The sequence below is a fragment of the Geospiza fortis genome, unplaced genomic scaffold (genome assembly GCF_000277835.1).
Source record: "Geospiza fortis unplaced genomic scaffold, GeoFor_1.0 scaffold55, whole genome shotgun sequence".
Lineage (NCBI taxonomy): Eukaryota > Metazoa > Chordata > Aves > Passeriformes > Thraupidae > Geospiza > Geospiza fortis.
In genome coordinates this window covers 3,706,144-3,722,019 of record NW_005054308.1, presented here as the reverse complement: position 1 = coordinate 3,722,019, position 15,876 = coordinate 3,706,144, and the positions used below count along the sequence as shown (strand labels likewise).

Here is a 15,876-nt window from a genome sequence, read left to right as displayed (position 1 = left end):
AAAAATTCCTCCCTTTCAACAATCAGAAGCTGGAATTATTGACCAGTGCAATTTCTTTTATGTTGTGCCCACTGGATTTTCACCAGAAAAACCCGCGCTGCAAGTGGCAGGAGTAAACTCTTCCACAGTCATTTTTGAAATATATAATGATTAGCACATAGAATATGAGTCAGTATTCAGAGAAACAGCTTTTAGGGATTTTTAATGACCTGTTGTCCACAGCTCAGCTGGGAGGTGAGTGCTCATCACTTTGTTAAACATTGGGCTAGCCAAGAAGGGCCAAGCCCAAGGTAAGATACAGGATTTACCTTTTCAATCACCTGCCAGCAGACCTGGCAAGCCTACAGCTGAGAGATTGTAAAATGACCAAGAAATAAAATGCTCAGCACTCATTTGTCCAGTTCACTGGGGAGCAGCCCTTCAGAGGTAGCAAAGAGAAAGGACTTCAGCAATTTTTGGACATTGGTTGAATCCGACTGTGTAAAGGAAAAAATGGAGGCACCAGCCCTCAGTGGTGGGCAAGCAGAAGTGGGAGGCAGCATGGCTGGAAGGAAACCACAGGGTTTGGTGTGGGGGTAGGTTTGCTCTGGCTCACAGTTTGGCCCTGGCTTTGCTGGTGTTTCTGCCCAAAGGCACTACTACCATTGCCCAGGCATATCTCAGTTTTCTGGGGTTTTTTCCTCCAAAAATCGTACTCCATTCTTCTATAAGGCAACTTTATTTATTAAGAGATTATATTAATTAATGCAACTTTATTAACTTAATTATTAATTATGCAATTTTATTAATAAAGTTGTTAATTAATAATTAACTTATCAATTATCTTAACATTTTAAGATAATTAATAAGTTAAGGGGGACTAGTCTAATGTCTGCAAGGTTTATGGACAGAAGCATGGCAGGTAGCACCCAAAAGCCCTGGTAACTGGCAGTTTACACTCCTGAAATATGGCATCATTTACATGGCAGAATCAGGGTACCTTGGAAAGGCTGACCAGCAAAGGAGGGATTTCTTCAGGACAGCATCAGGCTTACCTCCTTCTCTGCCTCTTGGGGTTCTCAACACCAGAAGGACATGGAGCTGCTGGAGCCAGTCCAGAGGAGGCCATGGAGATGCTCTGAGGGCTGGAGCCCCTCGGCTCTGCAGCCAGGCTGGGAGAGCTGGGGAAGAAATTCTTCCCTGTGGGGGTGGTGGGGCCTTGGCACAGGTTGCCCAGAGAAGCTGTGGCTGCCCCATCCCTGGAAGTGTTCAAGGCCAGGCTGGAAGGGGCTTGGAGCAACTTGGGGTAGTGGAAGGGGTCCCTGCCCATGGCAGGGAGGTTGGAACGAGATGGTTTCTGAGTTCCCTTCCAACCCAAACCAGTCTATTATTCTGTGATTCACTGATGTCAGCCCAAACACTCCCATTTGCCTGCTGAGACATTGCTTAGTCCATCAGCAGACCTTGAAGGGTTTTCTTACACAGCCACTTAAGTTACTACTGACACTAAAGGGGAAAATGGGGACCTCACACCCCGTGCAAAAGAAGGGAATCACCATTTCCCAATTTAACCCCCCTGGCTCCCCTCCATTTTCATGCCTGCTTACCACCACAGGGAAGGAAATGGTGCAACTGCAGCTCCCAGGACTGTGCAATGCAGGGGCTGTTCCATATCCTTCTGTTACTGGGTGCTAGGTGGCCAATTCATTCTTTCACAACTGCACCTACCAACCGTGAAATTAACATCCTGAGCCCAACACAAGCATCCCCCCAACTTCTGCTCTGAGCTTCCTCATGCCCCGGGTGAGAGGTCTGCACCTGCCAGCCCACCCAGGGAAGATGGGGAAGGCACTGAGACATCCCAAATGCATTATCCTTCACTTGAAAGCTGTTTTATTAAGAGTACTTTATCACAAGTGCATTAGATACACTGCAATGGCATTTTGATGTGTTTTTAAAAGACCAGAGCAAGATACAATGCTGTTAGGATCTCTTAGAGAGAAGAAATAAAAATAAATGTACACAGTTATGAGCAATTTGGAGTCAGCCCTGCACTCAGGAGAGATGGGGAAAAAATTGCAAAGAGCAGGCAGCTTAGAGCCATTTTACAAAGCACCAGACAGCAGAACAGGGCTCAAGGAAAACCTTCCTCGTGTCTGTGCACCCATAACACCTCCCCTTCCTGTGTCTGCCAGCTTGGCTGCCTTTGCAATAAACCTTTCCTTCACAAGACTTTGTAGAGCAGATTGAAGTGCTGCAATTCTTTCCTTGGTAAAATTTGGAGCATGTGAGTTCACAGGAGTCTATAAAAATCAGTAGTTTCTCAAGGCAGGTCTGCCCCAGGCTAAAGTTATCTAATGAGGTATTTAAAACTCTCCCGCTGTAAAATGAAATAAATCAGAAATAAAATCTACTTGAGAGAGATCATTATAGCAGAAATCCCACTGGACACCTCTCAGCTGGGATTGGCCAGGCATCCCCTGAAAAAAAAATCTTTATTTTTAAATGGTTTTGATTGCAGTAGGGAAAAAGCTTCCAGCAGCCAGCAGAGAGCTAGCCAAGCTCAGAAACACTTTACAACCTCTCTGCTATGAAATCCTCACTGAAAATGCCACCCATACCACCTCCCCTGCTGACTGCTGCTGTTAAGGAGAGCTGAGAGGGTTTGCAGAGAACTTGTGTCAAATGAAGGAGAATAAACAATGAGTGTTGTTTCTGGCAAGGATCACACAAAGCCACACATCCCATCTTTCAGTTCAGGGATAAGCAGCATTCCCAAACCCTGAATACCCACTGAGAACCCTTCCCAGCACATTGTGTCATTTAGCAGCCAAGACTACATTATATGAAGCAAATTACAACCAAAAGCTCCATCCAAACCGGACTGAAGGGACAGAACTTTTACATAAATATCTGTTTGGTGGGTATGAGTGTGGAAACCAGCAGCTCCTCCTGGCAGCATGGAGAAGAAAGCAGCTGAGATAAAACCAGCCAAACCACTTGTTGTAACCCCAGGGAGGGCGAAAAGATTGTTTGGGGATTAAATATTGGCTGTAAAGAAAAGCTTGGAAACGCAAGTGAAAAATTTGTCTCCAACTGCTTGTTCCATGGAGGTTTTCAGAAAACACAATGTACAGATGCTTTTGCAAACTGGAAGTGGGGCAGAGACACATCTGTTTCTTCTCTGAATAAAAATCTGTGGGACTTCTAGAGGTTTCTGCAACTTGAAATATCAAATAGTTTCTGTGAAAGCACCATGACTCATTTAAATTTCATATTATCCAAGACATGTCTGTAAAGAAAATCTAATACTTTTCTGAAGGATTACCAGAGACACAAAGTACAATTAGTTTATTATTTATAGTACAATAGCTGAAACCAAGAAGGTACTGAAGGCATCACTTCAAAACCTAGAATTATTGAACTCCAGGTCAGTTTTGCCTATGCAGTGTGGGTTTGCAGCTGTTGTTTCAGAACTTGAAGATGTTTTAATAAATATTACACTGTTAAAAACCTTGGGTTTCAGTGAACAGACTTCATGGATTTAGGTGAAATAAATGACAATTTCAGCTAAACAAGAAAAAAAGAGAAATGTTTCAATGCAAAAGCATCTGGTTTTCTTTGCACAAGTGAATATTCATGAACGTCAAACGCTTCCTGTGTTCTTGGTCACAAAGCTCTGGTGGGCACAAACACCCAGGGAGGAATGAGCAGCAAAGGACAAATTGGTGACATCCACTCTGGAGCTTTGGCCACTTTTCCCCTCCAGTTCAATCCTCTGAACCACATTTGTGGTTCCTACCATTTTTAGCCTAAGTGTGACCTTACTCCAAGAAGGGGAAGAAAATGTGTTAAGAAACAGCTCAACCAGAGTTTCCTGAAATGTGGGGTCATTTCCATCTCTTACTGTTAAGAGCCCAATTATTTTATCCATCTTTCCCAACCAGCTTTAACAACTGTCAGAGCCTGCAGACCACCACAGTGCCCAATATGGCAACACCACCAGCCTGGAGCTGTAATACTTTGCTTGAGACAGATTAGCCAAGACAACGGACTTGGGCTTTCAAAAGCACATAAATACCTCAGGCAGCAGCAGTTGAATGTCTTTGACTGGATCAAAGGACACAGGTGACAAGACTCCAAAATGCCAGCTCTCAGTCTGGTCACTCTGGTCAGCTTGGTGTCCACTGGTGAGTTGAGATTGCTGTAATGCGCCTGGGCTTCACTGGGTTTAGGCAGGCAATAATGGATTATTGAAATTCACTTGAACATAAATAATGCTGAGGTTTTTTTCCCTCTAGTTTTATGAGGAATTATGGTAATGTGGACAGTTATGACTATTATAAAATATGGAATTAGGTGTGCATTAAGAGACATATATTGAAGTAGTTGGAGCTTTCAAAAAGAATCATAAAATAATTAAGGTTTGAAAAGACCTCTAAGATCATCAAGTCCAACCATAAACCCAGGACCGTTAGAAAGTAAAAATAATTTATTTCACAAACTATTTTTAAAAATCTTTATTTATAGCTTTGCTTTCTTTTTGGTGTATATACCTTAAAGCAAGACATCAGGAAAAATTGATCAAGTCTATACAGCAGGTTGTAGACTGGTTTTTTACTTACAGTTTCTGAAATGACAAACTCCTTGGAGCTCATGTCTTTCCCTCTAAACACCCTATTTTGTACCTGAGCAATTTCTGTTGCATTGGACTAAGAACATGGTTGATTTTTCCCTGTTTTTCCTCTCTTCCATGTGAAGTTTTCACCAAGCAGCTGGATGCACACCCACCCCAGCAGCAGCACAGGCACTGGGCACAGATCTGCAGCGGGAACCCCCCCAACCGCATCCGCGGCTGCGACAGATACGGCTGCGGCAACTTCGGTGCTGACAGGTAACACAGCTGACAGGTAACACACCTGACTGACAGGTAACACAGCTGACAGGTAACACACCTGACAGGTGACACTGCTGACAGGTAACATACCTGACTGACAGGTAACACAGCTGACAGGTAACACACCTGACTAACAGGTAACACTGCTGACTGACAGGTGACACTGCTGACAGGTAACACACCTGACAGGTGACACTGCTGACAGCTAACACAGCTGACAGGTAACACTGTTCTCTGGTCACAGGGGGTCACCTTGCTTTCCTAAACTAAATGTGCAGGCACCAGAAAGAGTTCAGCTACACAGAGCTGACACTCAGAATGAGAGAATACTGCTGTCTGCAGGACCTCTTGCTGGTTTTTGGGATATTCCTTGGCAATCTTACAGTGATAACCACTACTGACAACAGATGCAGGGGTGAAGGAGCAGGATTGTTACATGAATCACAGACAGAGTAAAGGAAATGGAAGTATTTCAAGGATTTGTGTCATTTACCCTTGTTGCTTATACTCCAGAAATTTAACCAACACTCAGCAACAGCTTACAGGAAGCTGAGTAGATTCAATTACACAAACTAAAAATCTGTCAGCATCACTGTCTTTAAGTAGGGACCTCATACAACAACAGGTTATATTTCTCTGAAAAAATGCTTTTATATGTAGAATGACTCCCCCATTTTCTTGTCATCTCCTCTCCCCAGGCTCTAAAAGGGTTCATCTTCATTATGCGAATTTCCAATTTCTGAGTAAGAAAATGCCAGCCAAGATTCTATTTTACATGGCACACATGCTTTTTGGGGATAAAATGGTACTTTTTCATAACAGTTTGAAATACCCCATGAACGTGGGAAAATAAAAAATAAGCTTAAATTTGAAATTTCATCCCACTCTGAAGAAGGTCAGAGTAATGCGAACAATTTGCAACAACAACAACAAAAAGATGCTTCAAACCTGCTACTTCTGCTCAATTTCATTGCAGGTAGAAAATGTTTGTTAGACGAGCTCCAGCTATCATCCTGCATTGCGTGCCCGATTGATACATAATATTAACCTTGAGAGATGTCCCTAATTATGTATTTCTGCCTGCAGGCACAGTGGCAAAGGGAAGCATGTGGGTGTGGATGTCATCTGCTCTGACGGAGCCACGGTGTACGCTCCCTTCAGCGGGCAGCTCTCGGGACCCATCCGCTTCTTCCACAATGGAAATGCCATTGATGATGGAGTCCAAATCAGGGGATCAGGCAAGTAATTAACAGCAGGTGTGCTGTGAGATGTGCACAAGTAATCACTTCATTTACTTGAACAAGGTTTCTGTGGTTCTTCACTTCAAGCACAGTGTTGATTAATCTTACATCCTCTCTAGTACGCTGAAATATTGGAAGACAGCATCAGCAGGATGTAGTCCTTTCCTATGCTTTTCTTAGAGAGGAGGTAAGAAAGGAGTTGAAAAACAGGTAGCAGGAAAATAACAACCCCAAATCAAAAAATAGGAAACAGTAAAAATAAAGCACCGGAAATATATCCTCAGTTTTGCTGAGAGGATGTTTTCCTGCCTCTATTTTCCAACACCCTTTTTTCCTTTTTGTCCTGGCAAATATAGTAATTTTGATTTCACCATTGTTGGTACCTCGACTACATTTCTGCTTCATCCTAACAGTCTGCAGTGAGAGGCTGGCAGGGAATGCTGTTTGCTCACCCCAGGAGAAGATGCAGCTGATGTTTCCTGACCCTGCTTCCTCTCCCTCTCTCCCAGGTTACTGTGTGAAGCTTGTCTGCATTCACCCCATCCGGTACCACGGCCAGATCCGCAGAGGGGAACGGCTGGGGAAAATGCTGCCAATGCAAAAAGTATATCCTGGCATTATTTCTCATATCCACGTTGAGAACTGCGACCACTCTGATCCTACTCATCTGCTTACACCTGGTAAAAAATCCCATAACAAAAAACACAACTCAGAACAAGAGTAGATTTGCACTCCAGAACCTGCGATACTTTTTGAAATTTTGTATTTAGTGCATTTTCTTCTATGAAATAACCCTAATCTAGAAATGTTACCATCCAGTTTAAGTCTACATTCCATTTACATTTCCTAAAGGATTACGAATTTTATGGAGAAAAATCCGACTAGAAGCATGGGATGTAATGTCAGCATGTTCTTACCTAACTGTAAATCAAAAATAGTAGCTGCAAACATGGAAGTGATGAAACAATCTAGAAGTTAACTTTGATGTGCTGTATTCTGTGTTTCAAAGATGTTCCACCACTGCCGCAACAGGACGGGCGCTGGGCTGCAGTGTGTGCTGGGAACCCTACCAACGAGATAAGAGGCTGTGATAAGTACGGCTGTGGATACTATGGAGCTCCAAGGTAATATAATAATTGGAACACATGGGGTTTTGTTGTACTTCCACTGAAGTAAGAGTTAAATTTTGTTTAAGTCACAGAAAAATTACAACTCTGAAGGCTTGGATTGGACTTGAGAAACTTTTAGGCTGCTCACATTGTTCATGACACCTCTCTGCTTGGAGATTTTTATCAGACTAAGCCATGCCTGACCTGATGTAGTGTTGGGAACACTCCTGACTCAAGTGGAGGGTTGGACTTGATGTCCTTCACACAGCCACATTTTCTGCGACTCTATGGTTTTATTAGACTCTATGGCCTTTATTTAAAGACCTGGAAGAAAGGCATTTTTCCCCAACTCTAACAGGTCATCCACCCTTACATGCCGCTACCTCACCTACACCTTTGCAGATCCTTCAGCCAGTTTGCTGACACTGTTTCTGTCCTAAGAACCCATTTCCAGATCTCCCCATGCGCTGCCTAACCTCTCTCTGCAGCTCTGGGCCCGAGCAGAGGTTTCTGTAAAGATGTGTTTGTTTGCAGACGCAGTGGCAAAGGCAAGCACCGGGCAGTGGATGTCATCTGCGCTGACGGGGCCACCGTGTACGCTCCCTTCTCTGGCCAGCTCTCTGGGCCTGTGAAATTCTTCCACAATGGAAATGCCATTGATGATGGAGTCCAAATCAGGGGACCAGGTAAATAGCTATCTGTCATTTAACATCTGTCTTGAGCTCATAAAGGATGCCACGTAGTTTACCATGTTTTCTTCTATCCACTTACATTCAGAATTTTTTGCTGCTGCTACAATGCAAATAACTGAGTTCTGCAGAATGTCTTCAAGCTTTTCCCTTTTCTACAGCACAAATTCCCACCTTCTCCTTGCCTTCCCTCTTCTACCAAGTCAATGACTCCAATCACTACCTAATTTTTATGACCACAGTATTGCTGCTATTTCAGTATTTCAACTATTCCTCAGTGCAAAGGACAAGGCAGACATTGTTAATATTTCTGCAGTATAGTACAGAAGAACAAATGCTTCTCAGTCATCTGAGGTTTTTCCTCTTGTTTTTTCACCAGAGTTCTGTGTAAAACTACTCTGTATCCATCCCGTAAGATACAGTGGTCAAATTTCCAAGGGACAAGTCCTTGGGAGAATGTTACCAATGCAAAGAGTATTTCCTGGGATCACATCTCATATTCACATTGAGAACTGCGACCACTCGGATCCTACAAGCAATCTTGAAAGGGGGAAAGGGCAAAGAGAATGAAATGGAAACACAGTAAATTCCAAATAAATTCATCTCAGCATCCAAAAGTTGTTTTTCTTCTCATGCACAACAGTTTATACTATCACCTACTCAATACTTTGAGCCTGACACAAGCAGTGTCTGTTGGATGGCACAGAGACAAAACAAAAAAAAGATTTGAGTTTTTGTTGGAATTTGCACTTACCAGAGAATCAGGAAATTAGCAATGACTAGCTATAAGCTTTCTCTGAAAAATCAGCTAAAATGCAGAGTGCTCACTCCCTCCTGTGGCAGAGAAGGTGCATTCGTGTCAGCTTCTCTCCTGAGCACCAGCTGGCCTCACTTGTTCAGATCAGGGAGAACAAATACTCTAAAAAATCCCAACATTCATCAATGCAGGCCTATTTAACTGGAAGCTTGGAGCTGGAACAAGCTGACATTAAACAGCCACATTTGATTACTTTAAAGGTCTTTTCCAACCTCAGTGATTCTGTGATTCGTGGCTTCACAGAAACACTGCCTTTGTGACAGGGACACTGAAAGAGGGACAATGTTCAAAGCAGCCTTTTAAGAGCTTCCCCCTGAACTGTAACTCTGTCACCAGTGTTTATAAATACACCAACACTGTTCTGTTGGCTAGAGGGAGGACTCCAGGACTCCCCAACAACTCACAAGCTTTGTCCACACTCCATTTTACGGTCTGCATTCCAGAAATCAAGTCTGGGGCACAAAGGTGAAATGACAATCACTAATTTGCCATGCTCCAGTCTCTCCCAAGGTTTGTCACATACATTGCTTCTAGCAGGAGAGAACCCCAAGAGGACACAGTGCAACAGATGGATGAGTCTAGTGCATGATTAAACCACTTTATTACATTTCCTCTTGAAGCAAACCACACATCTTGAACCAAATACTGTTTGGAAATATTTTAAGTTTTGTGTTTAAATTATAATCCCCTGGACTATGGAAGTGCTCAGCTCACAGCCTCTACCAACCAGAGTCAGACAGATGCTTCTTAACGGTGCAACAGGCAATAAAGCATTACTGACTCAGGTGTGTGTAACCTTGAATCCTTGGGCTTCCAGCTGGGAACAAGTGCATCCAAGAAAAGTCTGGTTTAACCCTTGAGCTGCTGTTTTGTAGAAGTGGTGAAGAAACTCTCTGCTGTGAATGCACTGGTTCTAGCTGGGGCAGTTCATTTGTGTCACAGGAATGGAGCTGTGGATTAGTACTGACAACAGCACTGGTAACAGGGGGATGTTTTTGCTGCAGCTGAGCAATGCCTACAGAGCCCAGCCTAGCTCTGTGTCCTGTACTGCCCCAGCAGCCAGGAGGCTGAGGGTGCACAGCCTGGGAGGTGACAGGGACAGGACAGCTGAGGCCAGCTGACCCAAGGGACATTCCATTCTGTGTGACATCAGGCTCAGCATATGAAGCTGGGGGAAGGTGGAGGAAGGGCGGTGTTTATGGGGGATGGAGCCCTGCTTTCCTGGACATGGCTGGTGGAAGTGGTGAATGGATTCCCTTTTTGGGGGTTGCCTGCCTGTGTGGCTCTTGCTTTAATATTAAACTTTTTATGTCCAACCATGAGTTTTCTCACTTTTACCTCTGATTCTCTCCCCCATCCCTCTGGCTGTGAGGGGCTCAGCTGACAGCCAGGGTTAAGCCATGACAGTGACAACCACCACCAGCAAATTCTTGTAGACTTCTCATTATCAATAGGAAAATGCAACAAGTGTGGCACCAAAATCATTACAGCAAAAATTTATATACAATGCATTTAAGTTTACAGTGTCCAAAATGTTAACACAAAAATACATACTCTAATTTACATCAACTCACCATGCCCTTCCCCTTTTAAGAAAATAAATATAATACAATCTGTTTCAAAATACAATTAATAGCAACAAGTATTAAACAGTCCTGAATTAAATATTTCAGGATTACCTTCAGCAAGCCTTTCTCTAGAAATCAGGGCTTACACAAAGCTCTGGAAGAAACAGGTGAGATTACTACAGTCCATTTAGTCCTCCAAGTGACAGTTTTAAGTGCTATAAATTCTTGATTCCAAATAGAAATTGATCAAAGACAATTGTATTGCCTTTGATCTTTCCTTCTTACCAGCTACATTTATGAAATCTTTCTTATTTCCTAGCAATGAAAGCATGGAACAGCATTCAGACATCAGTCTTTGATTACAAAGACTTGAGCCCAAATCCAAAGCTATTCCTTATTGTCCTGACAGTTTCCAAAGTGCTTTATTACTCACTCAAGCAATCAATCTAGAACCAAACTTATAATCAGTAATTTTAACAAAATCTCTTTCTCATCCTTTTAACTCATAAGACAAAAACAACATACTGTACAATGCATTCCCTAGTTTCTGTAATCTGACAAAATTACTTAAAGTGCAATTTAAAGCTCGAAAATTTTTGTAGGCATAAGCTTATTAACATTTTATTATACTGCCATGAATTTAAGGTAGATTACATCTGATTAACCTGGGATAGTGTATTTTAATATACAAGCTTTTACAATTAAAACATGAATTATTAAAAAAAATAGCTATATAAAACATCATGACAAATAATACTGTACTCAAAGTTCTATCCAGCTTTCCACAGATAGAGTTCCTAAAGGAAAATAGCTTCTCTTCTGACTAGATCAGAAAGAGGAAACAAAGACATTAAAAAACCCCAAAACCCAAACCCACTTTAAAGTAAACGGAATGTTAAACTGAAGCTCAGAGAAGCCAAAATTAATTGAAGTTTGAAGCACCTGTAAACCACAGACATACTTTCAAAACCGTTAAGTACACTTAAATCTATTTTCTATTTCAATATATAATTAATATTTTAGAGTGTTTTGCTGTTAGTGTAATAGAGATTTTCTCAAGGAGGAAAAACTCAAATCTGGAAGAAAATTTTCACATTTGATTTTTAAATTTTTTATTTGCATAGAAAGTAGCACCCCGATCCCACAATTTTATCCACACAGAGAATTTACCATGTCGGCATCATATCAGGAAACCACATTCTTCCAAGGTGTTTGGAGACTTCCAGATGAAGCCGATCTAAGCTGTAATCACTATCTGGAATCAGCACCTCCTCCATGATGGAAAGCTGAGTAAGCCTGCCCCCACACATCTTTACAAATTCAATAAAACCTCTGCAGGTGACCTCACACTCCCCCAGCCCCATGGCTGTCAGGTTCTTACAGCGCTCAGCGATCTGGATCAGTTCATCATCCAGAGGCTGAAGTCCATTGGCGCACACGACCAGCTCGATCAGCCTGGGGCAGTTCATGCCAATGCGGCCCAGCATGGCCTTGCTGACTGCACGGCCGAAGTACAGGTGTGTGACAGGTGTTTCCTCTCTGAAGAAAGCATCAAATTCATCTTCATACAAGAAGAAATACATCACAATGTTGACTTTGGGGGAGTGTTTAACAAGAGCGTCCCAGCTTTGTTTTTTAATGGTGTGAAATTGAACTTGTCCGGGATTTTCACTCACGACGTCAATGCGAAGGTGTTCCAGATCAACGTGTTTTTCACTGGAAAGAGCCAGCAGCAGTTCATCGCTTAATATGTAGTAGTTCAAAGCCAGCTCCTTGAGTCCATGGCACTGATCAGCCACACAAAGAATGCCTGAGGAACAAAAAAAATACACTCTCTAAAATAAAAAGCAAATATAAGCATAGCTGTTCTCTGTAAAGCTGGCTTGAGTTTTCATGCTTATATCCAAACCCCATGAAATTCCCAAGTTCCAGGTATCCACAACAATTTACAGAGTTCTGGCCATTAACACTTTACAGTAAAAGACACAAGTCACATTTATCTTAGATCTGCATATCTCCTCTTTGCCCCTCCCTATGCAGAATTTCCTCAGCTTCGAAGAACCAACTGAAATAAAGTCAGATTCAGCCGAAGTTGCTGCCATTCCCTTCGCTAATACTCACTCCTTCAACTTCTACTTAAATCATCACCACCCAGTTTAACAGCTGCAACCTTCTGTGAATTAAGACCTAAATAATGTTAACTCCTCCTAATCTGCTGGAATACGAAGAACACAGATTAAGTCATCTTTTGTGGACTGCAGAAAAGAATAAATGAATAGACCAGACCCAGACTCCCTTTTCCTAGCACTAAGGAGAAAGGAAAGTGAGAAGGGATCCTGAAGCCCTCTGAAATTTCAGCAAGGCTGTATTCTGAAGTGAGTCCTTCACCAGCCAATGAGGAAGTCACCAGTCCCAGATCTAAACACATGAGGGCACTCTGGAAGCTGGAAACACTCACAGTCTAACACCACAGGTTTCTGAAATTTGTACACACTCTCAGCACCTTGCAAAGCAATCACTGACAAGGAGTCTGGGTCTCGTCTATTCATTTATTCTTTTCTGGAGTCCACAAGAGATGACTTAGTCTGTTATAATCTCCTTTATCCCACCAAGCAGTGGCTGATTAATGGATCAGGGATTCTGTGGTGTTCCCACAGAACACCAGTTAGTTAAGTTTACAAACCTGCACACATTAAGGAGTACCCCACTTGGTTACCCGCACATAGTAAAGCAATGAACATCACATCCTTTGAGTGTGTGTGAGAGGCCTGCACTAATTTTGAAGGCTTCTCCTCCTCAAAGCCTATCATCAGAGTTAGCAAAGCAGCTGAAGAAAATGAAAAAATAGCCCCAGGATTCCAGAAGATGCAGTCAAGAGAGTAGCATCCCCACTTTTATCAACCCAACTCATTCACTAACAACCACCTTCTTCTTCATCTCCCAACTGTCCAAACTCAAGACGAAGTCAATTATGATACTTTACAACTCCATTTTTCACATGCATTCAGTACTCACCAGCAGGTGAAACATGAGGACAGCTGCTCATTTTTAGTAGTTTTAGAGTATCACTGTTGTTAGCAACAAGAACCTTCAAGGAAGGATCATCAAGGGGTGTGTCATCTATCTTGATTGATGATAATGACTTAGAGTTCACAAAAACTACTGTCAGCGCTGATGCAAAATGAGCCTATTTAGAGAAATTGAAAGAGGGAAAAAATTCTTTTGAAAAGATGAGCAAAACTTCAGTGCTTTGACCTCACATTCTACACTGAAAGTACAAAAATAAATACTTCTCATGGATCCCCTTTTTCATGTAACAAAGAATTATTTCAACATAAACAGAGGGGATCTTTATTTAAAAACATGCTGCTGCATGTGACAAAATTAACCTTACACTCATTATTTATCTACTCTAATTTATCATTTCAGTGTAATACATTGATAACTACAGGGATAACTGGATAGAATGATGAGCCTGAAGTATCTGGAGTTTTTCTGCAGAAAAAAAAGAAATGGCCTTTATTTTCAAGAAAGTAATTCTTCTGTTATTACAAAGTAACTAGAGACTGTTTCATAAAATTGCCATCAACTTAAGAACAGAACATTAAGAAAGCTAAGTGGTTTAAGAGTGAATTAAAATATGCTTGTTACAGTTTGTAGAACTTTACCTTAGAGACATTCATGAAGCTTGGTTTTGCTGTAGAGATCAAACCCAGTGTCTTGATAGAACAGTTCACCAACTGAGAAAGGATGTCACAGGCTGCTTCTGCTGACTCAGTACTACTATCAACCTATAAAAGCAATTTAAAAATAGTGAAGTCATTCTGCAGTATTATTTAGAAAACAGCACCATGGATACCCAAGACTGCAGATTCCATATCTACTCATCTCCTGATTGCAATCATCACAGGCACAAAGTGCAACACTGACTGAAAATTTCAAGACCAGAAAGAGTTCAGAGAAGTTACTATTAGAAAATTTTCCTGAGTGTGACTGCTGGGTAATTCTAGTATGAACACAAACCTTAACTCTAAGTCTTGTCTTCAAATAACCTCATGTTACTGCAATACTGTTACAGTACTGGTGCTACAATACACAGTGATATGTATGCATTTTTTTAAAATGCCAATTTTTAGAGCCCAAAAAAGACTTGACAAAGTCCTTGCTCCAGCAAAAGAATCCATTTTATCTACATGGATAACACTTTGCATCTTAAATAATGAACTGACTCAAAATTTGTAAGCCTGAAGAATAACTTTGAATAAATCTCTTATTTTGCCTCACCTTCCACTTCTGTTTCACACAACATCCACTATTTCTTAACTCTGCAGAGGTTAGAGTGTACAAAATTGGATGAAACTGTCTGCACATGTGGAAATAAAACACTGCATTAGTGCATTTTTAAACATAAGACTTGCCAGGTACAACCCTTAAGGCAGCTGACACAGAAGAGCTGCATCCCTCGTGCTCAGTGACGTGCCACTGACCCACAGCTCAGCCACAGCTTACCTTGAAGCTGACGTACTGCAGATGGTCAGCATGCCTCTTGATAATCTGCTGAATGAGATCTGGATGTGTAGACTTTAAATAAGAAGTGGCTGGCTGGCTAAGTTCAAATTCAAACCTCCTCCAGAGATCTGGGATGTGAAAAACTTCATTCCACCTCCGACAAACAGAAGATGCCCTGGCTCTATCCACTAAAGTCAGGAACTGAAAAACACGCAGGATCACGTGGTGGGGAAGGCTGCCCCAGTCCATCGAGGTGCACGGGTCAGAATCCCCAAACCCCGAGCCATAGAAACTAGTTTTCTGTTTTTTGCTTGTCTGTGACGTTCCAGGAGCTTCAGTTCCAGCCACCACCTTCTGCCCAGCTCTCTTCATGGTGAAAGTTTCGGAATGTAACAATCCAAGGTATTCAAACTACACAGGCTTCTGAAAGGTCTCACGTACAACAGGTGTCTAGGAAAACACAGAGGATTATGGGAGGAAGGGAGAAAGGCCAGTGGAAACACAGTAAGCAATAACAAGTTAATAACATTTAAATACAGCATATTATTTTGAAAAGAAGCATATCCACATGTCAATATCTAGGGCACACATGTTGGCAAGGACCTTCTCTTTCAAAACCTTTTGTTTTGTACAACTTGGATGTTGTTAATTTAGAGAATTGGACCTGTTAATTTACCAAGTGTAGTTTCAAGTAGTAGTAATTCATAGCACATAAAGCATTTTGTAAGGCTCAAGAAGTATTTAAAAGCAATTTAATTCAGAAGTAGAAAATGGATTGTTTAAGTTTAAACTCAGTTGACAAACTATGGAATCTACTCATGATCTCTAAAAAGGGTTTATCAACTAAAAAACCTAATTGATAAACTCCTTTTTTAAACACAGACAAACCTGGAACAGACATGTTCAGAAGAGTCAGATTGAAAAGTTTTGCCCACCTTCCTCAGTTTGCTTTTTTTTCCAAATAGTGCCAAACAGAGCAAAGTGTCTGCATAACAGTAAAAAACTTCAGAGGCCACTTATCAAAGCAGGGCAAAGTAACTGAGGTTCACATGCTGTTTTTCAGCAGG

General features: G+C 41.7%; 2 protein-coding genes across 4 annotated transcripts in view; one reads left to right on the top strand and one right to left on the bottom strand.

Annotated features, from left to right (window-relative positions):
• The first annotated feature begins 4,081 nt into the window (after window positions 1–4,081).
• LECT2 (leukocyte cell derived chemotaxin 2) lies at window positions 4,082–8,532 on the top strand. The gene is made up of 7 exons (XM_005418697.1): window positions 4,082–4,169; window positions 4,741–4,873; window positions 5,963–6,114; window positions 6,627–6,797; window positions 7,127–7,241; window positions 7,761–7,912; window positions 8,295–8,532. The coding sequence occupies exons 1-7, from the start codon at window positions 4,124–4,126 to the stop codon at window positions 8,483–8,485; spliced, it is 960 nt and encodes a 319-aa protein (XP_005418754.1). The 5' UTR covers window positions 4,082–4,123; the 3' UTR covers window positions 8,486–8,532.
• A 784-nt stretch (window positions 8,533–9,316) lies between these two features.
• The window catches only part of FBXL21P, a 10,355-nt gene continuing 3,795 nt past the window's right edge, over window positions 9,317–15,876 (bottom strand). For all 3 annotated transcript variants that reach the window (XM_005418696.3, XM_031055300.1, XM_031055299.1), the window contains 4 exons: window positions 14,810–15,259; window positions 13,969–14,091; window positions 13,316–13,487; window positions 9,317–12,110 (listed from right to left, as the gene is read on the bottom strand). In XM_005418696.3, the coding sequence (XP_005418753.1) occupies window positions 11,467–12,110; window positions 13,316–13,487; window positions 13,969–14,091; window positions 14,810–15,181 (1,311 nt within the window). In that variant the 5' untranslated portion in view covers window positions 15,182–15,259 and the 3' untranslated portion in view covers window positions 9,317–11,466. The remainder of the gene's footprint in view (window positions 12,111–13,315; window positions 13,488–13,968; window positions 14,092–14,809; window positions 15,260–15,876) is intronic.

Excerpts from the sequence above, each read along its gene's own strand:
- LECT2 (XM_005418697.1), top strand. The coding sequence starts at position 4,124 with ATGCCAGCTCTCAGTCTGGTCACTCTGGTCAGCTTGGTGTCCACTG. Across the intron at positions 6,115-6,626 it reads AGTCCAAATCAGGGGATCAG|GTTACTGTGTGAAGCTTGTC; the intron begins GCAAGTAATTAA and ends CCTCTCTCCCAG. Across the intron at positions 6,798-7,126 it reads TACTCATCTGCTTACACCTG|ATGTTCCACCACTGCCGCAA; the intron begins GTAAAAAATCCC and ends TGTGTTTCAAAG.